Raw genomic sequence first — 25,914 nt, 5'->3', positions numbered from 1 at the left:
TAGAACCACTTGATATTGGTCAAATGAATGTATTATGTGTATATTGTGGAGCATTAAGATTTAGAAATGAGAATCTAAATTGTTGCCATAATGGTAAGCCACATTTACCAGCCTTGCTACCATATCCAGAGCAATTAAAACGTTTTTTTGAAAGGACTGACCATGAATCTCTTTCATTAAAAAAAAAAATTAGAAATTACAATTGTGAATTTTCTTTTAAATCATTCGGTGTGAACTTATCTATTCCTTCAGGGAGAGGTCCATACTGCTTTCGCATCCAAGGACAAACATATCATAAAACTACAACCGTGCGTCCTGATCATGGGCACCCTAACTATGGTCAACTGTACATCATAGACGCAAATAAAGCTCTGCAATACAGATTAAATACTTTACAAAACGCAAAATGTTGTACACAGACAATGTCTACCATAAATGAAGTTATGCAGGAAATAAATCCTTATGTAGATTTATATAAGAACGTGGATTTAATTGAAAAAGAACAACAAAATTTAGCTATAAGAGAAAATAAACCAATGCCCAAGCGTGAGCTACATTTCAGAAGGAGTAAAGACATAAAGAGATACAATTTCCCCACTTGCAATGAAATAGCTATGATATTTGTTGGTAATAATGGTGCCCCACCAGAAAATAGAGACATTGTAGTTTACCCAAGGAATATGCCTTCTGAAAAAATATCCTACACCTCATGTCATTTAGACCCAATGAGCTATCCTATTCTTTTTCCACATGACGAATTTGAATGACACTGTGAAATGCAGCATGCAGAAGAATACAGAACAAGAGTTCGTAATCATCTCACAATGTAAAAATTTTACATTTTTCGCCTTTCTTTTAGAGGTGGTTTCAGAATAATTCACCGGGCTGGAAAATTATTTCAACAATACTTGGTGGATGCTTATGTGAAAGTTGAAGGTTGCAGGTTGCAATATCTCTGTAATAACCAATCTTAATTACGTGTGAAGCAGTATAATGGACTGATGGACTTTTTAAACAGAAGAATAGATCAGGATATTCAAACAGGAGTGCCAGTGATACTTCCCTCTTCATTCACTGGTAGCCCTCGCCATATGCATCAAAACTTTAATGATACAATGTCAATAGTGGCAAAATATGGCAAACCTGACCTCTTTATAACCTACACATGTATACCTTAATGTCCCGAAATCATGATTAATTTATATACAAATGAAACCCCCAAGAATAAACCTGACTTAATTGCCAGAGTATATAACTTGCAACTGAAAGAACTCTTGAGTGATATAAAGGACAAAAATATATTTGGTGTTCCAGTGGCATACGTCTATGTTGTGGAATTTCAGAAGAGAGGACTTCCTCACTGCCATATATTGGTAGTTTTAAGAAATGAGGATAAACCGAGGAACAAAAGTGATATCGATAAATTAGTTAGTGCTGAAATTCCTGATATCAAAGATGACCCAACTTTACATGATTTAGTAAAGAGATTTATGATACATGGACCTTGTGGCACTAAAAACCTTTTTTCTTCCTGTATGAATGATGGTGTGTGCCTAAAAAAATTATCCAAAAGAGTTCGAAAATGAAACCTCTGTGACGATGACTGGATACCCAGAATACAGGAGACGTAAGAATGGACTTACTGTTGGAAACCACATTGTAGATAATAGTTATGTTATACCTTTTAATTCTTACTTGTTAAAAAAGTACCGTGACCATATTTATGTTGAAATCTGTTCATCTGTGCAGAGTATTAAATATATACTTAAATACATGTACAAGGGACATGACCGTGCTTCGACTGAGGTAAAGAATAATACAGAATCACATGATGAACAAAATGCATGATGAAATAACTAATTATATTGCATGTAGATATGTTTCACCCCCTGAAGCTATGTGGCGATTGTCAGAATTTAGGCTACATGATATGTCCCACACAGTGTATAGACTTGCAGTTCATCTTGAAGATCAGCATAAGGTTTACTATCGTAGTGATAATGCAGAACAAGCTGCGCATGCAGACACAACTCTTATAGCATGGTTTAAGTTGAATAAGCATGATGCTAATGCACATAATTATTTGTATCCTGACATTCCTCTTTATTATGTCTTCAACAAGAATACCAAAACATGGACACCAAGAAGAAGGAATATCAATATCATTAGCAGAATGTATACTGTGAACCTTAAAGATATAGAAAAATTTTATTTGCCGATGTTACTATTGCATGTTCCTGGAGCAAAAACTTTTGAAGAATTGCGAAACGTAGAAGGTGAACTTATGCCTACATTTAAAGAAGCACGCCTAAAACTTAGCCTTCTTCAAAATGGCGAATCATTTGAAAATGCTTTGATTGAAGCCAATGCATTACAAATGCCTTCGCAACTTCAAGTCACGTTTACTACAATATGTGTCTATTCAAACCCTACACATTCTCTTGCTTTATGGAATAGCCACAAGAACTCTATGATGGAAGATTTTTTACATCAGGGATTTGCAATGGACCAGGCTGAAAATATGGCTTTGCAATCCATCAATACAGTCCTGATTGAAAATGGTACTAATTGTTTAACAATTGGCTTACTTGGACCTGTTGGTATACAGCAAATGGAACCTGAAGCTGTCTCAAATTACCCAGACATAAACACACTGACTGATGAACAAAGACTGGTCAGTGACATTGTGATTGAATCTGTTACAATGAAGAGAAAAGGAAAAGTGCCTAAATATTCCTGTTTTTATGTGGATGCACCAGGAGGATGTGGCAAAACTTATATGTTCAATGTCATAATCTCACATCTAAAAAACAAAACTATCAAGTATGTTGTGGTGCCTGGACAGGTATTGCTTCTACTTTACTTTTAGGAGGAAGAACAACCTACAGTTTGTTTAAATTACCTATCGCACTAACAGAAACTTCTATTTGCAATGTCTCTCCCACGTCTGACCGTGCAAATTATTTAAAAAACATTGATTTGATTATATTAGATGAAGCTTTTATGATCCCTTCATTTGCTTTGGAAGCCATTGACAAAACTTTGAAAGACATAAGCAATAATAATAATAATGTTTTTGCAGGAAAAACTTTTTGCTTTTGGGGGGAGATTTCAGACAAGTTCTACCCATATTATCAAGGGGAAGTCGTGAGAAAATAATTGAAATTTGCATTAAAAATTCTCCTCTATGGCTTCAGTTTAAACAGTATAGTTTGTCTCAAAATATTAGAGCAACACCCAATGAAAGTGAATTTGCCTCATGGTTACTGAATCTTGGAAATGGAACAACAAATCTTGTGGAATATCCAGGCCAGTCTGATAATGATGATATAGAAGTGCCACAAATATCATGCCTTGATGATATTTTTAAAAAATATATCACAACATGATAGAAGAAATAGGATAATTCTTTCACCAAAAAATTCTGTTGATCAATGAAGAGGTTTTACATCAACTTCCTGGTGATAGCCGCATATATTATAGCACAGATCAAATACAGACTGATAATCCTGTGGAAGCTATGCGTTATCAACCCAAATTTCTTAATTCGTTGATGCCATCTGGAATGCCTCCTCATAAATTGATTTTAAAACCTGGATGCATAGTCTCAGAAATATATCCATAAAATATGGACTTTGCAATGGAACAAGATTAGAAGTAAAAAATATGCATGCACATTCATTATTAGGAAAGCATGTTCTCATTCCTCGTATAAAACTTGCCCCAAGTGACCCCAAATTGCTTTTCATTCTAGAAGGAAATCAGTTTCCGATTCGGTTATTATATGCAATGATTATGAATAAATATCAAGGTCAGACATTTGAAAATGTTGTTTTGTTTCTACCACAACATGTGTTTAGCCATGCCCCACTATATGTTGCATTTTCAAGAGCCCGTAGGCTCATTGATATACGAGTTAAAGTCATGACAACTAAGAGCCAAGGGGAAAAAAAGGAAAAACTTACACCAAGAACATAGTTTGCAGAGAGGTATTTTTCTAAACCTCTATCATGACTAAAATATTAAAAAATACATTTTAGTACAGCAGTACAATTGATATAAATTTAAGGAAACATTGTTTTTTCATTTGAAAATCTTTATTGGATTCAGTTACATGATTTAAAATAAAAAATATTACATGTAATCTTTTTATTCATTGACATTTCTAAAAAAACACTTCTACATTTTGCAATAATCATCAAGAAATAATTACAATTCTCAGTACTTGGAAAGAAAAATATTTATTTTATATTTTATAAATTTGCATTGTGGAAAGGAAACACTTTTCTTTTATTTGTATTTAATGAATATAATTGTAAAGAGAAATTCAAAACTTGCACATAAAATGGAAATGGAAATTTAAAATAATATTCCCTTAAATTTAGGAATGTTCGTTAATCTGAAGAAAACACATTTCTTCAGAATTTAAAAATATTGTTGATGCAAAGTAAAATACATTATTTCACCTATTTTGAAATATGTCTTTAAATGTAAAAACTTTAGATTTCTATGATATTTTAAAGTCTGAATTTAGTGAGATTTGGGGGAAATTCTCCCGCATTTTCAAATATTTATAAATTGAAAAAAAAACAAAACATTTTCTGTATTGGAAAATCTTTAGTTAATAATATTTGAAAAAAGACATTTACTTTTATTCATGAGGTAACTAGAATTAAAAAAAAATTATAATTACATCCATTTTAAAAATGTTCATGAAACGTTAGTCAATTATTTTTTCACTTTATATACCAATATACTATACTATGATTAACATGCATATTAATATAGATATAGAAAAATATATTTAGTTTAACTTTTATTCATTGATTAGAAATGAAATAATATTTTAATATTTCAATGAAATATCAGATTCTTCGATTCATAATATTTCTAATACTCAGTTGATATGTCAAGTATACACTTTTGGTGGCTTTTTAAAAGAATCACTAGATATATACAAACTTACATTTGAATAAAAACAAATAAATTCCTCTACACAGGAGTTGGATGGACAAATATATTTGAATAAAATCATAACATTTTGATTTCCTTATATTTGAAAATTAGAATATTACAAAATAGAACAGCTCCAATTTGTTGAAATCACATACACCTTATTAAAGGAATCTGGGGTTGAATGTGTTTCGTGAGACTTACACAACCACTTATGAATTAAATTCACAAGGTCCTGAACACATAACACATAGCGTTTTTTAAGGAAAATGCTTCTGAATAGAAACTTCAGGTAAGTTTGTTGCATAAAAACCTTTTCATTTATTCGAACATCCTCATTTCATGCGATACTTATTAAAGAAAAATTGTATTCACAAATTTCATTCTATTGAAATTTATATCTAAATATTGTTTGTTTATTATATAGCCTAATGTTTTGTGTTGTAATTATTACGTGCAGAACTTTTTATCATTTTTAACTTTCCAAAATATTCAGCGTTTTAAATTTAAATATTACCAATATAATATATGATTTTTGATTAAAATTCAAAGCAAATATTAATTGTTGATATTTCTAAAACTCAATTAATGAATTTTGATCGAACTTTTAAAAATAACATATTATACCTTTTCAATGATTCATTGGATATTTTCAGACTTGTATTTGAATAAAAACTTTTCTCCATTTTTATCTTTCTATGGACATGGTTTCATAGGAGCTTTATTAAAATATTATTTTCAATTAATAAAAAAACATTTTAGGTATTTTAATGCTTAACAAAAGTTTTGTCAATATTTTGTAATTTTAATTGAATGGATTTATAACTCATAATTCAATGCACTTTTGTTCAATTTGAACATTTTTATTAATTCAATATTCAGAAAACATTTATTTTCCATTTAAACATCTTCATTGAATGCTTTTTCTGTCTGTGTTTCAAGATATAAAGAAATAATAAATTTTTTAGATATAAAGACCTTAGTTTTTTCATAAAATTATAAAATATTTTATCTATGGTATGATTATAATTTATGAAAAAATGAAATAATTAAGCAATATTTTCTTTTTTGATTTTTATTCAAAATGAAAGAAAATGTTTTCATTTCCTAATCATTGTTTGTGTGGAGGTAATTTATTGTAAAATTCAAATTACCAGATCTTTGCAAGCAGATTCTTTACAGGATTAAGAGTTGATATCACTTTTTAAAAAGTGATGCCAATCCTGAATACTACCCCAATATCCTATGGAATACAATCTGCAAATCAAACAAGCAATATCCATCATCATCATCATCATCATCATCATCATCATCATCATCATCATCATCATCATCATCATCATCATCATCAATATTATTATCATCATTATTATTATTATCATTATTATTATTATCATTATTATTATTATTATTATTATCATTATCATCATTATTATTATTATTATTATTATTATTATCATTATTATTATTATTATTACTATCATCATTATCATTATTATTATTATTACCATTATTATTATCATTATTATTATCATTATTATTATTATTATCATTATTATTATTATCATTATTATTATTATTATCATCATTATCATTATTATTATTATTATTACCATTATTATTATCATTATTATTATTATTATTATTATCATTATTATTATTATTATTATTATTATTATTATTATTATCATCATCATTATTATTATCATTATTATTATTATTATTATTATCATCATTTTTATCATCATTATTATCATTATCATCATCATTATTATTATTATTCTCATCATCACCATTATTATTATTATTATTATTATTATTATTATTATTATTTAGTCGTCACTAACCAGGTCTAAAAAACTGGCAGATTATAGACTTTTCAGTACCCTGGGACAGGAATGTTAGAGAGAAGGAGAATGAGAAGTGGAGCAATTATGCTCCATTGGCCTTGGAGATAAGTCGTATACACGAGGTTAAAACACAAATAATCCCAATCGTAGTTGGTACACTAGAAGTAGTATAAAGTCGTCTGGAAGGACAATTAAAAAAAACTACAAATCCCCGATGTTTTAGGCGGCCTTCACACCTCTGCAATTATAGGTACCACCAACATCCTTAGGAAAACCCTTGATCTTTGAAGCTCCTGGTTTGAAGCCGGGATTAAGGGAAATCCTCTGAAAATGAACCCCATCCCTTTCCAGAGAGACGTTGACAAACGAAATCAGAATTATTATTATTATGTACAAGTGTCATTAGAAAGTGTTTGGTGAGCATGTATTACCGTATATAATCGCATACATAGATGTTTTAAAACTTTATCCAGTATTCGCGGTTTTTCGCTGTCCACGAGGAGGTAAATAACGTAACTCTGCGAATAGCGAGAGAATACTGTAACCACCAAAATAGTTTCTGTAATTTAGATGGCAATATTTAATGCTACTAAGACAAAGCTCCTTTCCTTTAACAAGTATAAGGAACCTTTTAAAATGCATAGATATTCGAATAGTACATTAAAGTTCTCTTTTACATTTCAACCATTGAGTTAGCAAAGAATCGACTATTGAAATATGTTATAGTATAAATGATAAAGCGTCTATTGTATAAAATCACTATTGATATGGAATGCAAAATTCCAAATTTAAATTTTTGAATGTTTCATTCTTTATCAACAGTGTTTTTTTGCAGTAGACTTTTTTCTTAGTACTTAAGACGCTAGACCATCGTTTTCTACTATATCGGACATATGAACATTACTCTTCACCAACATCTGAAGGAAAACGTGTAAAGCATTATCTCCACCACCACCATGGTACGTAAAAAATAACAACTTATATTTCCTGATGAAGTTTCTGTTATGAATCGAAATATCGAACTTATGTTTTTATAAATAGATGTTTATTTATTTTAAAAAAATCTGCACTTCTTTTTTTCTTTAAACCGTTAAATATAAAATTTTGCATGCGTTATAGTATATTTTTCTTTAAACCGTTAAATATAAAATTTTGCATGCGTTATAGTATATTTTTCTTTAAACCGTTAAATATAAAATTTTGCATGCGTTATAGTATATTTTTCTTTAAACCGTTAAATATAAAATTTTGCATGCGTCATAGTATATTTTTCTTTAAACCGTTAAATATAAAATGTTGCATGCGTTATAGTATATTTTTCTTTAAACCGTTAAATATAAAATTTTGCATGCGTTATAGTATATTTTTCTTTAAACCGTTAAATATAAAATTTTGCATGCGTTATAGTATATTTTTCTTTAAACCGTTAAATATAAAATTTTGCATGCGTTATAGTATATTTTTCTTTAAACCGTTAAATATAAAATTTTGCATGCGTTATAGTATATTTTTCCTTAAACCGTTAAATATAAAACTTTGCATGCGTTATAGTATATTGTTCCTTAAACCGTTAAATATAATACTTTGCATGCGTTATAGTATATTTTTCTTTAAACCGTTAAATATAACTTTTGCCTGCGTTATAGTATATTTTTCTTTAAACCGTTAAATATAAAATTTTGCATGCGTTATAGTATATTTTTCTTTAAACCGTTAAATATAAAATTTTGCATGCGTTATAGTATATTTTTCTTGCGATCTCTTAATCTTACTGGATTTCAGGGCGATATTTCTGCTTGTTTGGTTGCTTATTCAACATCATACCATTACTTGAGCTAACATCACTTCGAGAAGGTACAGTATTCCTCATAAAAGCCATTGTAAGTTAGCCACACTGAGGAAATCTTATTTGGACCGCGAATACTATGTGATTTTGAATATTAAGTTAAGGTTTACTTGTAGGGAAAAATATTTTTATATCAGGCTTTCTTGACATACTCATGTACAGAGATCTTAGACACTCGAGAACAGTGTCTTTCAACTAGGCATTCAAGTTTTCTCCAGTCTAAATGGAGACGTAATTGAATGGTAACATTTAATGCTACTAAGACAACGCTGCTTTCCTTCAACAAATGACAACGAACTTTTCCAGCCACTGATTGCAAAGGATAATACCACAATCAAGCTGAGATTTTATCATTAAAACTCCATGACTTAACACAGTTAACACGGATTAGAACAAATAAATAGAAGACATTGCCAAAGCTGCTGCAAATGTGGTTGGCCCCCTCTACATCGCTAGAAAAATACTAACACCTGTCAGTATCTTATATATCTCTACAAAGCCATCATTCGCCCATTCATAGAGTATTGTAACATATGCGCCGTTGTATCAGCCACAGGTCCCTCCCTATCAGACAGAGTTCACAAAGAAGTTTTCTGTCTAATAGTTCCCGCACTGTGAACCAAGTGCCAAACCCTGCCCCATCGTCCCAGTGTAGCATCTCTGTGCTTGTTTTACAAGTATTTTAATAAAATATGCCCCGAAGAATGCGTAGCACTAGTGCCACTACGACATAAATACTCCCGATTAGCCTGACAAACCGCAACATCCCACGCCTTCACTGTTGAGGTCTGATTGCTGAGAGCTTTCTACGCTGAAATATTCTTCCTTTAAATTGCTAATGTCTAGAATTCACTTCTAGTACCATACTTCCCCGACTATACTAACACGCAGAGAGATAAGTGTAAAATGAACAGATATTTGCTGCTCAACTCCCTAGTTAGAGTGTTCCCGTAAACATGGTCTCTAGTTCACAGTAACCTTTTACGTTTTAGTGGCAACTTGCCTTGTTTGTCGTGAATATATAAGTAAAAAAGGGAATTGCGAAGGCTGCTACAAGGAAGGTGAACTTTTCGTAAGGTTCTGGCAGACTCTTACGGTCCAATATCCCACATCTTTATAAAATGCCTCTTCTTCTTAGAATGAGAAAAGAGCGCATAACCCAATAGGTTTTACACTATCTAAAAAGCTCCAGACTCTGTTCCATGTTGCTATGTTGCATTTCTGAGATTGTTTTACAAATTCTTCTGTTACAGACTATGTTCCAATGAACATGCTGCACAGCTGATCTCCTCGATGTAAATACCCCCAATCAGCCCATCAATCAGCAAAATCTCACCCATCACTGTACAAGTCCCTATATTCTGCAAGACTTTCTATTCTAATGGTCTAGTATTACACTATGCTTGTCCCCTGTTTTATAACTGCGCCAGCATTGAGAAATTTAAATGTAATGTAAACAAATATATAGCTGCTCAAATCCCACCCTGTGATTCTCAGTGAGATAAGCACCATATTCGAAAATTAACAATGATATTATATTCGCCGTGAATCATGCCACAACGTATTAAAAACTTAATGCCTGTGCCCATGTGTTGCCGGAGAAAGGATATTAATTGTAGAGATTACATACCCAAAATTGAAACCAAATAAATTATATCTAACACCTAATTGATTAGTTATTTTTAACGGAAACTGGAAGTCTTTAATATAAGGAACCAAATCAGATCAGACACCGATTACTGAGGAGTTTTAGTTGCGAGTTCTTTGGTGTGTTTTGATGATACTCTTGTAGTTTTAGGTAATATATGTTAGGGAAAAGTGATGATTCAAGGGGAGTAATCGCCGTTTAGTAGAAGATTCATGAATTTGTTCCGAATATAATTTGGAACGCTAAAATAAAAAATAAAAAATGCGACGTCAGTTGCAACTGACTGGATAATCAGACATTTCAATTGAAACGGAACATCCAAACATTGTACGTCCCTTAATGTGCTGCCAACATTGTTCATAAAAACCACTGCTTCAACAGCCTTAAACGTAATAGAGGGACTGCAACTAAAGTCGACTTTAGGACTGTCAGCAACCAACGCAAGCATAATTATAGAAAAAGCGAGAGAGTCATATGTTCGATCTACCAAGTCCAAAGTAGAAGAAACAGAGATTTGGTTCTCATGAGTTTTGGCATATAACGGATATGATCCTGCGCTTCTTCAATCCCGAACATCATTAATGGGCCTGGGATGATCTCTTCAACACCTTACAAAGCCAAACTCTTTGCCAAACACTTTGCAGCAAATTCAACTCTATGCGATCAGGGTCGCCTACCTCAGGAATTTCCTCAAATGAAAATGATCTAAACGACATCCACATATCTGTTTGTGATGTCGCGACGCCTATCAAAAACCTTTGATGCTAACAAAACAAATGGTCATAAAGCTACAATCGGAACTAGCACCAATTCTTGCAAAGCTGTTTAAAAAGGAGAAATGATCCCCAACACTTTGTTGTTTTCTGCATCTTAGTACAGACCAATTAGTCTTCTGTACGTCATGAGTAAGTTGTTTGAATTCGTACTTAATAGAAAAATTGTCAACCACCTCAGCAAAAAAACAACCTGTTCAGCGACAAGCAACATGGTTTTCGTCCTGAAACATTTACAGCTGATGTACTCACATAGGATAAGAGAATCTATCGAAAGAGGATTCTTTTCTAGAGATATAGCTCTTGACATATCGAAGGCATTTGACAGGGTTTGATATAAGGATTTCCAGCTATGAAATATATGTAAATGTCTTATCAAATCCTTCCTTCTCGATAGGTTTATACAAGTAGTCATCGATGGATAAAAGTCCGAAGCTCAAAGTATGAACGCTAAGCCCAACTCTCTTCCTTCTCTTCATCATTGATCTTCCAAATCACATTCTAAGGTCATTCGTCGACATATACGCAAACGACACCACTTTTATGGTAATAGTTCAATGGCCAGCAACGGCCATGATCTCTCAGAGCGTCTTTCCTCTAACCTTGAGCACATGGTGCAATGGGCCTAAAAGTGGTTGGTTAATTTTAATGCATTCAAAACCAAGCTTGTAAAGCTCTGACTCCCACATTGCAACAATGGATATGAATGGTTCTCGTCTCAAAGAAGCACCCTGTTTCGACAAGCTTTTGAAACAAATCTTCACCTCTGACCCGAAATAGAAGACTTACATCAAATCTGTTGCCAAGATCACCAGAAAAATGGTCGCGCCCCTCTACCGCTTTAGAAGTTATCTTACTGTCGAAGCAATCTTCTATATCTATAAGAGCAAAATACACCCTAAAATAAAGTACTGTTGCCACATCTAGGGAGTTGCTGTCCGAGGTACCCTATCTTGTCTTACGAGAGTTCAAAACCGGCTTTAAAACCTGGTGTGCGATCCCCTTTTCTTCTCTCTGAGAACAAAAGAGACGCTGCGACCCTATCTCTGCTTTACCGTTATTTTCACAGCAAGAACTCGTTTGAGGTTCACTCAATAGTCCCACCACCAAACTTTCACGAAATGCACTTGTCAACCTACAACCGCTGCCAACAGGTCCCTGTACTCTCTATCAGTACCCAAATCTAAACGAAAATTCTATGCACCAAGCTTCTTTCCTAGAACTGTCCGCCAATGGAACTCTGTTTCACTGATCTGCTTCCTAGCTGAATACAACATGATCGTCTTCAAGTCCGGTGTTAACAAATTCTTGCTATCCACTCCATTAAATAGTCAAATTCTGCCCAATTCTCACCAAAAGCTACCACTGAGCTGTTCTTTTACTGAACACCTTACACTCATTAACCCTTATACTCGATTGGCCTCCGAGCCTTAGTAAGTAGTAACAAAATGATTTTGATTTTTTTGTTAAATAAAAGTGCGTCTTTATGTAAACAGAAATTTTATAAAGCAAATGAACTCGAAAGGGGCGATTGTTATTTATATTTAATATACTCGCGGTGGGATGGGGGGGGCTTTGCCAGGGGGGAAATACGCTTAAATATGATATTTTAATTTGTCCAGATTTCGTATATATTATTAGAGCCGTGATTTAAAAAGCAAAAAAAAAAAAAAAAAAAAAGAATAAAGTATTTATAGGTGCTATCAGCTAGAATGGAAACTGAAACGATAGCATGCAAAGCTGTTGACGTTAACATTGTACCAACGTTACACGCGTATAAACTGCTTAAAAATTAAAAATAAATTAACGATTTCTTTCGATTTTTAGCCGTTTCTACCCCTTAAAAGTAGTCGTTAAAAAAAATCTAATCCTTTGATACCCCTAGTGCCGCTCTACGACTTTTAATTTCGAAGGAGATAGAGTTTGAAAATATGGAGACTGAGAGACTAACAGACAGACGTTCATATAGCCGTTTATATATTAAATAATGTAATATGTAGGCAATTGCGAACGATTTATGGTTGAGCAATAACAGAGCCGTAATATTATGTTGCCTATTTAAAAATTGTAACGGTGTCTGGGTAACGAGGGAGTAGCTAAATATAAGAGCATGTCACAGCTTGCCACTTTCTGTATAGGAGACATAAATGTGAAAGATTTACCGAATAAAATGTAACAATAAATGTAAGGGTGAAAAAAATGAAAATATACTTTCTAGAAATACACAAAACGACGTATGTTATTTGTGTAACGGTACAGTTTATCATAAGACGTATTCGATTATTTCACCACGGAGCCTAGATGAAAAATAACGATCATTTTATAGATTAGATTATGCGTGTGTACGCTGTTTACGTTTTTCGTTAAAAGATCAAATAAAAAATAAAAATAGAAGATTATATATAGTTCTTATTCTGGTTCTCCGTGAGACAAGCATCTCATTTTAAAAATTGTAAATGGGATAATATTCACTTTTTACCGCCCCCCTCTCCACAAAATACTGAAGCTCATGCGCGTGTACGCTGTTAAAATTTTCATCAAACCATCAACGATCAATAATACCCATACGTTTGTTGCTTAATTTTCTATTTAGTAATAATAAGGGTAAATAATTATTCAGTTGTAATTTTCTATATTAATTTTTTTTATTTATGGCTAGCAGGAAAACTCCATATTGCTCGAGGCATAAAGTTTAACATATTTCTATTAAAATTTCTCTATCTATCTATCTATCTATCTATCTATTTAAAATTTCTCTATCTATCTATCTATATATATTTTTTCCTCCTCCTTTTCCTTCTTCTTTTCCCACTCCCTCTCCCCATCCCTCTTTCTTCTCCGGCCTATCCATTCTTCTCTCTTGACATATACACTCGTTTTTTTCAGTTTCTTTTCTTTATTTATTACACAATAGGGCAGAAAATCGTTTTCCCTGATGAAATCTGTGCAAGAAAATGATCAAAGAATGAATAACTTTTATAATTTTAGATATTATTCATCCGGGGCAATACCGATCCAGAAAATAACAACTTGTAACGAAAATATAAATACACACTTTTGTGTAATAAAAAAGAAAACTAAAATCTTATTCTTTTTTTCTTTTTTTTTTTTTACAAAGGAGTCACTACTTATTAAGGATCGGAGGCCACTCGAGGATAAGAGTTAATGAGTGTAAGGTGGTCGCTGTGACAATAGATCAGTGATCGTTTTTGGAGATGAATTGGGCAGAATTATTTAAGAGGGCGCATTGGATTTGGAGACAACCATGATGTAGTCAGCTGGGAAGCAGCTCAGTGGAACAGAATTGCTTTGTTCATTGTTGGAAACTGCTTTTGTGATACCGTTTTCAAGAATTCTAGTGAAAGGACTGACTCCAAAAGATTATCGCCCCATTGACCTCCTCCCGCTTTTTCCCAAAATACTTGAATCCATAATCAATTTAGCTCTAGTCCATCACCTTACAGTTGCTAAACTTCTGACCGACCAACAATATGGATTTGGCCAAACCCGTTCCACAACAGATATCCTGTAATCTCTGAACGTATATACCATTCACTGGACAAAGCAGGGGAGGGTAAAACGGTAACCCTGGATATATCTAAGGCTTTTGATAGGGTATGCCATCTTAATCTTCTCAGAAAAATCAGGTCATATGGTCTCACTGGAAGAATACTTAACATAATTAAACCCTTCTTAAGTAAGAGAAGAATCCAGGTTGTCCTCGACGGTCGTACATCTAAATAATATGATATAAATGCGGGAGTACCTCAGGGATCTATCCTTGGAGCGTTATTATTATCATTAATATTCATAAATGACCTCGTTGATAAAATTATCTGTTAGATGGGTATATTTGCTGATGATACCACGCTCTATAACAGGAACGGGGGGAAACAAATGAACAATTTCACAAGCGGGCAATTCTAGGAAAGGAACTTTATTCGTGGAATTTCCGTTTTAATTTAGCCAGTGGTCGTATCTTGACGAAGTGAGCATTGTTTTGCCGTTTCTGACTTTAACCCAGATATACAAACATATACACAAATATTTGCCCTTTATATAAAGAAAACCACAACTGAAATTAAAAAAAAAAACGTTCATATATCGCATGGGCATTTTTGGTCCCGTTTGAAACAAAAACAACGGTCTTATTAGTTTTATTCATACGTTTTAATTATAAAAAATATCAAACTGTATAAAATATATTTTGTAAGCATTATAAATTTCATGGGAAAACCCCGTCGTGGCTAAGGAAACGAGTGCGACTGCAGTTTTGTGCGCCTGGGAACAGCGCAAGCGTGCGCGTGTGCGACTGAAGACACGTGGTTTTGGAGAAGTTGGTTTCTCTATGACTCATAGAATCAAGGGAGGATAGTTCCCGCGCGAATAATGCGCGTGGGGATGCTGGGTGGGGTTGGGAAAGCCATGCGTGGGAAAGAAAAGTCAATCTTCTTTAGCTATCGATTTCTGTATCATAGCAAAAAAAGACAACACGAAAGAACGCAAGAAATGAGCAGAAATACATTCATGCATACGTATCTGTTATATTCGAAAGTATATATACATCCTCCAGGCGCGAATATTTAATAGTAAATACAGAATATCTCCCTTAACCCTCGTCTTCTCTTTATTCTCTCTCTCTCTCTCTTTATATATATATATATATATATATATATATATATATATATATATATATAACAATATCATAAACAAATACATATATATATATATATATATATATATATATATATATATATATATATATATATATATATATATATATATATATATGTATGTATTTGTTTATTGTTTTTTGGGGGGAAAGAATTCCAACAAAGTGCTCGATTACAAAGAAAAAACTTTTTCGATATAAGAGCTTAGTATTTATTTATTCAAATGTACAGAAGATCAGAAAAACATTGGTACCGTCGGTTTCAAGTCCAACATAAGGGGCACCAGTTAATGGTAAATCGTAAATACTGTTAGGCTCTCGTCAGCCATGCCTAACATTATTTACTATTTACCATTAACTGGTCACCCTTATGACCTTCTGTACACACACACACACACACACACACACACATATATATATATATAGCAAGTACACACACACACACACACACACACACATATATATATATATATATATATATGTGTGTGTGTGTGTGTGTGTGTGTGTGTGTACTTGCTGGCAGCCTGGCGTTGCCCGGTCGTACAATACGCTTAAATATGATATTTTAATTTACCTTGATTGCATATGTATTATTATAGAATCAATCCCTTATATTATATATTACGAGGAATAATTTGTGCGGTGGACTAATTCGCAAAAATATAAAAAATGAAAATTATAAATTAAAAAATTATTATGATAATGTTTATCATTTTCGTCTGTGTTTGTTTACAATATTACCTCAGCTGATATTTGGGTTTGACGACGAATGCCCAGGAAAAGTCACTTCTAATTAATGTTTAGTTTTAAAATATGAAAAAGAAGAAATGATTTGCGGCGATTTTATATGGTACTCTTCTTTTATCATAAACTGAATTCATTAAAAAGAAAAAGTTTTTACATATAATGGTGAGATAGATCCAGGTTTGAACAGGAGAATTATTCGATTTGTAGTCGAAGGCGCTAGCACTGTGCTATATCTACAGATTATAATAAATCTGTTTTTTTGTTGTTATTTTTTAAGAAGAAAAACTTTACTGGGATTTTATTGTGTTCCTTGGCCGGTGTAACGTAAAATATTTCCCTGTAAAAATTGTTCTTTTTTGTTTATAAGAGAGAAAAGCTATTTTTAAAATTGGATTTTTTCGATTTTCGATACTTATCGAATTAATTTCTATACAAAGCATATCTAAGAACACTGCCAGACATATAAATTAGTTTGTGTGAAATTTGCAAAAGTTGAGCACAGCCGTTTCGAGACCTATGAGGAAGGAACTCACACACACACACACACACACACACACACAAAGTTATTTTTTTATAATAGTAGATAGTTATATGTAAAATGACTTTTTCTATGTGTGGAAGAGTTTTTAACAAACTACTTTGTCAATTGTTGGCCTACACATTTGACACTTCATATATATGGGATGTAAACCCGTAAAACAAAGTCGATTTGGTTCTTATCCGGCAAAAATAGCTGCTAAGGCTGTTAAAATAAAAAAGCAACTCGACAGGAGTAAGTCGACTAAACATGTTACTTCTACGAATGCGAAAATATACATTTGTACGTTAAATGGTTGAATTACTACACCCCTTGTTGATAAGAAGTAGGCATATTACACAGCCGTATCTCACTACTGTTTGTTTGATCTGTGTAAGTTAATAAACTGATTTTATATATATGGCGAGGTAACTCAGGTGACAAAGTAGTCGCTTCGCATGCAAGTCGCTCGGTGTTGAAACCTGATTTCAGATATGTTGCCAAATGAGGGCGAAATTTGAGTCTTTGACTTCTGGTTTATGGTTTTCATGGCTTTTGTGAGCTGCGACGTTGTTTGATTCTTGAAAAAAATTATATATATATATATGTGTGTGTGTGTGTATGTGTGTATGTGTGTGATCTTCCAAATCACATTTTTAAATCATTCGTAGATATTTATGCAGACGAAACAACAATCTATGCCAATACTACAAAGGCCAGCAATGACCAAGCTCTTTCTGATTCTCTCTCTTCTGATCTTGAGAACGTGAGGCAATGGGAGAACAGGTGGTTGGTTCATTTTAATGCATCGAAAACCCAGCTTCTCTTCTTTCATCATAACCGCTCTAACCCACATCACACAATTGAAATAAATGGCTCTCGTCTTGGTGAAACTCCATGTCTTGACAAGCTTCTGAGATTGACCTTCATTCCTGTTCTGAAATGGAACACATACATGAAATCTTTGGATCACTCTCCTGCTTCAGTAGGTATCTCACTGCCGATTCAACTATCTATCTGTATATAAACCAGGTACACTCTAAAATGGAATAGTGTTGCCACATCTAGGCAGGAGTTGCTCGGCGTGCCCTATCCAGCCTTGATAGATTTTATAACCAATTTCGAAACTTAGTAGGTGATGCCCTTTTCTCTTCCCTGCAACCTCTTTCTTACAGAAGAGACATTGCAAGCCTGTCTGAACTCTAATCTATAGTGCCCACTTTCCAAACTTTCACAAAAACAGTCAACTAGCTACAACCACTATATACGATTTCCTCCACTCTCTAACTGTGCCTAAATCTAAATGCAGATTCCATGAACAAAGCTTCTTTCCCAGAACCGCCCGCCTGTGGAACACTGTTCCACTGGCTTGTTTTCCGGTTGAATACAACATGGTAGCTGTCAAATCCAGTGTACACTTTAAAGTATAAATGCATATATTTCTGCATGCGTACAAATAATATGTTAAGTCGATTGACGCCTCCCAAGTTTTAATTGTTTTCGATATTGATCCCTTAGCAGTTATTTTTAGCAACTAAACTTCCCCAAACCAACGGTATAGAAAAAATTGCAGCCATTTTACTTGGTTCGCGTCGCTCTACTACTTTGCGTCTCGGAAAGATGCACTTTGAAAAAAATGGAGATAAACACACACACATAGAAATAATGGGTTTTATAAATAAGATTTTAATATTTTTATGTTATATTTATGTCCCCCCCCCGTTTTTAAACATACTGTTTTAGCTGAGGCCACGTCATCCTACCAGATTCAGGCATCACCTGCTATCTCAGACATTCTAACCGAGAGATCTTTTTTGAAGATTCTAACCTTCTTTTTATGTACAATTGTTTATATTTCTCTTGCACTTGGTTCACCGGGTATATTCACCCGGTATGTTTTTGAAATGCTTTTCTATGAACGCGGTTTCTCCTATAATTACTGGAATAATGGAGATCTTCGTGTATACTTATAAGTCTTTTGGCCTTATTATTTATCTTACTTTGGTTTATAAGAATAGCATATAACCAAATATGTAAAAAAATAATTAAATAGATGAACACAAGTAAACACAAAAAGCAAAATAAAAATAGAGAAATTATATGAAAATATAAAAACTATCGTGACTCACCTATCCAACCATGATAAGATAAGTAATGTCTAAAAATGATGACATCTACACCGAGTGGCGCCATACCAAATAGTTATAAAGGGTACAGTAAAACTGAGGAAGAAGAACACTATCCGAATCTCCACTGGAAAAGTACAGAGAGCAGAAAAAATCTTGGAGGAGAGAATCTACCGAAACTCTAGCAAATACCAATGGCCGTTGCAAGCGAGAGATCAAAGGTAAGCAGCTGTTGCGATAACGTGAACCATCTGCACTGATTATCGAAAGAGGTGGCAAGCATTGGAAATCTAGGGGAATTGCTGTCACTCAGACACTAAGGAACACCACAGCTTATTGATCGCTCGTGATGGCCTTTGTGAGAACTCCTAGTGAGTGGATGAAAAATTAGAATGAAAGGCAAAACTGAGTCTTTGCCACAAACAACAATGATAAAATACTGCTGAAATTATCATATAGTGAGGATACAAAATCGATGTATGTTAAAACCAAACAGCCATATGAAACTACTTATTTCATCAAATACTTTTGTATGCAAAATCTGATCCTGCATTTTGCTAATTCCTACCCTCTGATGAGAAGGAAAGTATTTCTTCGAAACTCCGCGGATTAAGGACTATCCACTTATCAAGTGTTTCCTTTTCAGATTAAATATGTTTTTAACACTTTTTCAAAGTGTTAAAAACATGTTTTATTAACTCTGTTTGTTCTTATCTATCTATCTATCTATCTATCTATCTATCTATCTATATATATATATATATATATATATATGTATATATATATATATATGTATATATATATATATATATTTCGAATCTCGTTAGATAAAGCCACTCCGATAAGTCGGAGACGACGAAACACGTGTCAGTGGATAATTACATTTAAAAAAAAATTATATATATATATATATATATATATATATATATATATATATATATATATATATATATATATATATATATATATATGTTTACTGTTTCTTTTGGGAAAGAATTCCAACAAAGTGCTCGATTACAAAGAAAAAACTTTTTCGATATAAGAGCTTAATATTTATTTATTTAAGTGTACAGAAGGTCAGAAATACATTTATACCGTAGGTTTCAAGTCCAACATAAGGGGGACTAGTTAATGGTAAATCGTAAATAATGTTAGGCTCTCGTCCCCCTTAAGACCTCCTGCACACACACACACACACACACACACACACACACACACACACACACACATATATATATATATATATATATATATATATATATGTCAATAGACGTAAGTGACGAAGAGTTGTGTTTGAAGATCGCAAGGTATTAAAGGCAAGAGCTTAAGAGAATCTGCATAAAGAGTTTGTGAAGGAATTAGACACTCGTAAAGCTGACTGGAAGCGTGAAACATGTGGACGCTTTCTACTGTCGAAAGCTAGATATTTGAGCCACATGAAGTAACACAAAAGACGCCCTTATATAAGCCTTACCTCCACGACCTGATGAGACGACCTGTGTGGTATGTGGCAGGAAGTACAAGTCTGGTCTGAATATGCATATGGTTGTGCACAGGGAAGCCATACCACAGAGTGTGTGTATGTGTGGTACAGAAAACCAGAACAATTTCAGTACTAATGGTACATATAATTCATCTTATTTACCGAACTCTCCTATGCCTCTATTTCGATCGCTCTCCCACCACACACAAGAAAATTGACAAAACTACAAACTGGAAAGAATCTGGTAAGGAAGTCCAGGTTGATGTATGTCCCATTTGTTTTGATTTGAAATAGACAGCAGCGATTTTGCTCTGATTTTCCGCAAAACGTATACTGCAGTGTTTTTGTTTTTGTTTTAAAAGGAAATAGTGTCTGAACAGCATTGTGGGAGATCCTTAAAAAATAATTATTTTCAGCTTTTAAGTCCCTAAAATAGTTTATCCTGGTAAAGAACGGATGATCCCAAGAGAAATATTAAAGTTTGCACAAATTCTCTGGGGCTAAACAGTACAGTAATTACAAAAGATTGCTTGACTTACAAGCAAGTGAATTTTGCAGCGAAAAACTTGTGACTATAAGTTTTATCCTATAGTTTTAAAGGTTGAAAAACTTTTAATACTATATATATATATATATATATATATATATATACATGTACATACATACGTATATATATATATATATATATATATATATATATATATATATATATATATATATATATATATATATATAATCGAGATAAGAAACTGATTAGAAATCAGATGAAAGATCCTTATAGATATTACTTGAAGTAATACTTTCAGGGCGATCCTAGCCCAAAAGGAGAAGCTCAATATTTAAGCATAGACATATATACATAAAGATCTCCAACAATGCTGATCAAACACCATTCCCTTTAAAAACAAAAACATAATCTCTTCTACATATTCCTTTTGTCAAACAATAAATTCTTAATGCGAATATATGTGTCTGTATGTTGTTTTTTCCGAATTTTAATATAACCACTAAACTTATATATATATATATATATATATATATATATATATATATATATATATATATATGTATGTATGTATATATATATGTATGTATATATATATATATATATATATAATTATTTATTTATACCTACAAACACTAATGTTTCATGCTTACGAAATCATCAGTGAAGGATAACAATTCCTGCTGGTTATGAGATTCGAACCTAGCCACGAAATCACCTTCTGCTCCATTTGCGAAGCATATATATTAGGGCGACCAAGCAATTGCCACGAGAATGAAGGTAAATTAGACCTATTAAACGCCGAATTCATGCTAATACAATGACAATCTAGAGTGTTCACGCGAACGGAAGTCGTGAACATTGTTTAGACGCTAGTTTATTGCCTTATTTACGAGGGGCGTGCAATAAGTAATGCCCCTGACCCACTTCCCATAGTAGTAGAACAATGAAACTTGGCACAGTTATTAGTCTTTCTCTACATAAGAACCACACAGAGTTTTGTATTTCTCCCATCGTTTGATGCAGCTCTGGAGACCGTTTTTGTAGAACACCCCAGGTGGGTCCTCCAACCACGAGGTGACTTCAGAAATCAATACTGCATCATCTGGGAAACGCTTTCCTTTCAAAAACAACTTCATGGCTGGGAAGAGGTGAAAATCAGAGGGTACAAGGTCAGGAGAGTAGAGAGGATGGGGAGGATATTATAACAACACGCCCGTGCTTCTGATCTAGTGATATGCGAGTTGTGGACCGGAGCGTTGTCCTGCAGGAGGAGGCTACCTTTGCTGATCTTGCCCCGCCTCTTGATTTTGATAGCTTCCCTTAATTTCCTCAAAAGTGAAGCATAAAAGGCTCCTGTAATTGTGGTACCCTTTGCCAGGAAATCTGTTATCACTACTCCGTTCTGGTCCCAGAAGACTGTAAGCATGACCTTGCCAGCGGAGGGCTGCACCCTTGTCTTGTTTGGAGGTGGTGAGTCCAAGTGCATTGACTGGGCTTTGGTCTCTGGATCATAGTGATGGACCCAGGTTTCATCCTGTGTAATTAGTCTTTTGAAAAACTTTGACTCATCTTCCCTGCACATCTCCAAATTCATCCTCGAGCACTCGACACGTTCTCGCTTCTGGAATGGTGTGAGCAACCTGGGAATCCATCTGACAGACACCTTATGCATATGCAAATGGTCATGAATGATAGTTTCTACAGACCCTGTACTAATCTTGATATCCTGAGCTATTTGGCGAATAGTAATGCGCCGATCTTCCAAAATAGCAACCTCAACTTGACGGACAGATGCCTCATCAATGGCAGAAGGAGGGAGGCGACCAGGTCTGGAAGCTGTTTCCACAGACTTCCGGCCATGTTTGAATTCATGATGCCAGCGTTTTACAAGGTCATATGATGGGGCATTATCACCATAAATTTCTTTCATTTCCTCAAAAGTCTCCTGTTATGTGCGTCCTTTCAAATACAAAAACCGGATCACTGCTCGACATTCAACAGGCTTCATTTCACACCTGACTCAGTTCAAACACCTGTAAAACAGAAACCACAATTAGTTCAAAGCCGTAATTTGCATCATAATCCGTAGAGATATAAATCATTGCACATCAGCTAGATCAGACAACTGGACGTGGGTCAGGGGCATTACTTATTGCACACCCCTCGTATAACTGCGCAGACAGTGCCTATCCTTAAGTATTCTTAAAGGGCTTGCTAATTATAATTAAATAATAATTATTTAAATGTGTAAGAGAGAGAGAGAGAGAGAGAGAGAGAGAGAGAGAGAGAAAGAAAGAAACAGAAAAAACGTAAGACTGTCTGCAATGTAACTAGAGATGATAAACATACAAGAATTCTCATGTTTTTAATTTACCTTTACGATTCGTTTTATCCAGAGACAAAGGATTTTTGGAACATTTCTTTCGTGACGTTTTCGTTGGGTCCCTTACATGTTCAATGAGTCAATCTGTCAATGTTTAATCACTGTAACTCTCTTAAAACCAAAATATAATCCAAGCCACTTTCAGGTTGCGTTAATACTGACTGTTAAAGCTTATCTATATAAGTTACTGGAATTTGCAGCCATTTGTTTTTAATATTTCTCCCATGATTATCTCCCTGTTTTAATCTTTTCCCCTCATTTCTGACTCTTCCACTGTTTTCTTGACATATTATCATGCACGGATGAACGCAGAACTTTTAACATGAATCACCATATTCCATTCAATTGAACGTATGAGTTTACGTTTAATCCTTTAGTCATTTTAGTCAGAAATCTCAAATATCTTGGGAATGCATGCACCTGAACGTTCTCTTTCCTACGTATTTTATTTAATGCTAGCTGTTCATTCCCGGCGCTGCTCTGAAGATTTTTTTAAAAAGTTTGTTTATTTTTGTTTTGATTGTTAAATTATAATTAAAATATTCTGAATTTATTTAAAAGATACAATGGTCACGAAGTTAGTTAGTTATTTCCTCAAGTACTAAATTACAGACGAAATAGTTATATAATTATTTGTACGAATTTAAAAAGTTTAATGAAATGCATTTTAAATATTCAATGGTCACAAAGTAGATCAGTGTATCCGTAATAAAATAATACACCACGAAAAATAGCTGAATTCTTTAAGAAAAACATTTCATCGGAATTAAATAAAAAAATAAATCATTGATAAATAATAGGAACTAAACTTTTTATACGCTAAAAGGAGAAAAAAGTTAAAGCCCGTTGGCTTAGAATGACATTTATGCCAATATGATGGGAGAATATGTTTAAATTTGTGCTCATTTTTTCATTAAATCCATATTAATCTACACTGTAACAGCGAACGGATAATCTAATACTTGGGTGGCTGTACTTTATCATAGTAAAGGTCAATAAAAATGTTAACCAAATCGGACAAGTAGTTTCCAAGAGAAAGCGGAACCACAGATGGAGAGAAATATAATGTAGATGAAATAATATAAAAGGCACATGAAGTCTCGATTTGTATATAGTTTGGAATGTTTATATGTTCATTTGTTTATATGTTCACGTGTTTATATGTTCACGTGGTTATATGTTCATGTGTTTATATGTTCATGTGTTTATATGCTCATCTGTTTATATGTTCACGTGTTTATATGTTCATGCGTTTATATGTTCATGTGTTTGTATGTTCATGTGTTTATATGTTCATGTGTTTATATGTTCATGTGTTAATATGTTCATGCGTTTATATGCTCATCTGTTTATATGTTCATGTGTTTGTATGTTCATGTGTTTATATGTTCATGTCTTTGTAAGTTCATGTGTTTATATGTGCATGTATTTATATGTTCATGTGTTTATATGTTCATGGGTTTATATGTTAATGTGTTTATATGTTCATGTGTTTAAATGTTCAAGTGTTTATATGTTCATGTTTTTATATGTTCATGTGTATGTATGTCAATGTGTTTATATGTTCATTTCTTTATATGTTCATGTGTTTATATGTTCATGTCTTTGAATGTTTATGTCTTTGTATGTTCATGTGGTTGTATGTTCATGTGTTTATACGCTCATGTGTTTTATGTTAATGTGTTTATATGTTCATGTGTTTATATGTTCATGTCTTTGAATGTTCATGTCTTTGTATGTTCATGTGTTTGTATGTTGATGTGTTTATATGCTCATGCGTTTTATGTTAATGTGTTTATATATTCATGTGTTTATATGTTCATGTGTTTGTATGTTCATGTGTTTCATATGTTCATGTGTTTGTATGTTCATGTGTTTGAAGTTTAATGTATTTATATGTTCATGTGTTTGAATGTTAATGTGTTTATATGTTAATGTGTTTATATGCTCATCTGTTTATATGTTCATGTGTTAATATATTCATGTGTTTATATGTTCATGTGTTTATATGTTCATGTGTTTGTATGCTAATGTCTTTGAATGTTCATGAGTTTATATGTTCATGTGTTTATATGGTCATCTGTTTATATGATCATGTGTTTATATGTTCATGGGTTTATATGTTTATGTGTTTGTAAGTTCATGTGTTTATATGTTCATGTCTTTGAATGTTCATCTGTTTATAAGTTCATGTGTTTATATGTTGATGTGTTTGTATGTTCATGTGTTTGAATGTGCATGTGTTAATATATTCATGTGTTTATATGTCATGTCTTTGAATGTCCATGTCTTTGAATGTTCATGTGTTTATGTGTTCATGTGTTTATATCTTCATGTGTTTATATGTTCAAGTGTTTATATGTTCATGTGTTTATATGTTCATGTGTTTCATGTTCATGTAGTTATAT

The 25,914-nt window shown here is 33.1% G+C and overlaps 2 protein-coding genes across 2 annotated transcripts; both read left to right on the top strand.

The window, feature by feature from the left end:
- Window positions 1–1,190: 1,190 nt before the first annotated feature.
- On the top strand, window positions 1,191–1,586 carry LOC145286514 (uncharacterized). Its single transcript, XM_080135414.1, has one exon. The coding sequence runs from the start codon at window positions 1,191–1,193 to the stop codon at window positions 1,584–1,586; it is 396 nt and encodes a 131-aa protein (XP_079991540.1).
- Window positions 1,587–1,840: 254 nt separating this feature from the next.
- On the top strand, window positions 1,841–2,869 carry LOC145286513 (uncharacterized). Its single transcript, XM_080135412.1, has one exon. It carries the CDS (start codon window positions 1,841–1,843, stop codon window positions 2,867–2,869), a length of 1,029 nt encoding a protein of 342 aa, XP_079991538.1.
- Window positions 2,870–25,914: the final 23,045 nt, after the last annotated feature.

This window comes from Euprymna scolopes, chromosome 10, assembly GCF_053919585.1.
Source record: "Euprymna scolopes isolate OS-2025 chromosome 10, ASM5391958v1, whole genome shotgun sequence".
NCBI lineage: Eukaryota > Metazoa > Mollusca > Cephalopoda > Sepiida > Sepiolidae > Euprymna > Euprymna scolopes.
The sequence above is the reverse complement of the archived record's forward strand: the minus strand, read 5'-3'. Positions and strand labels throughout refer to the sequence as shown.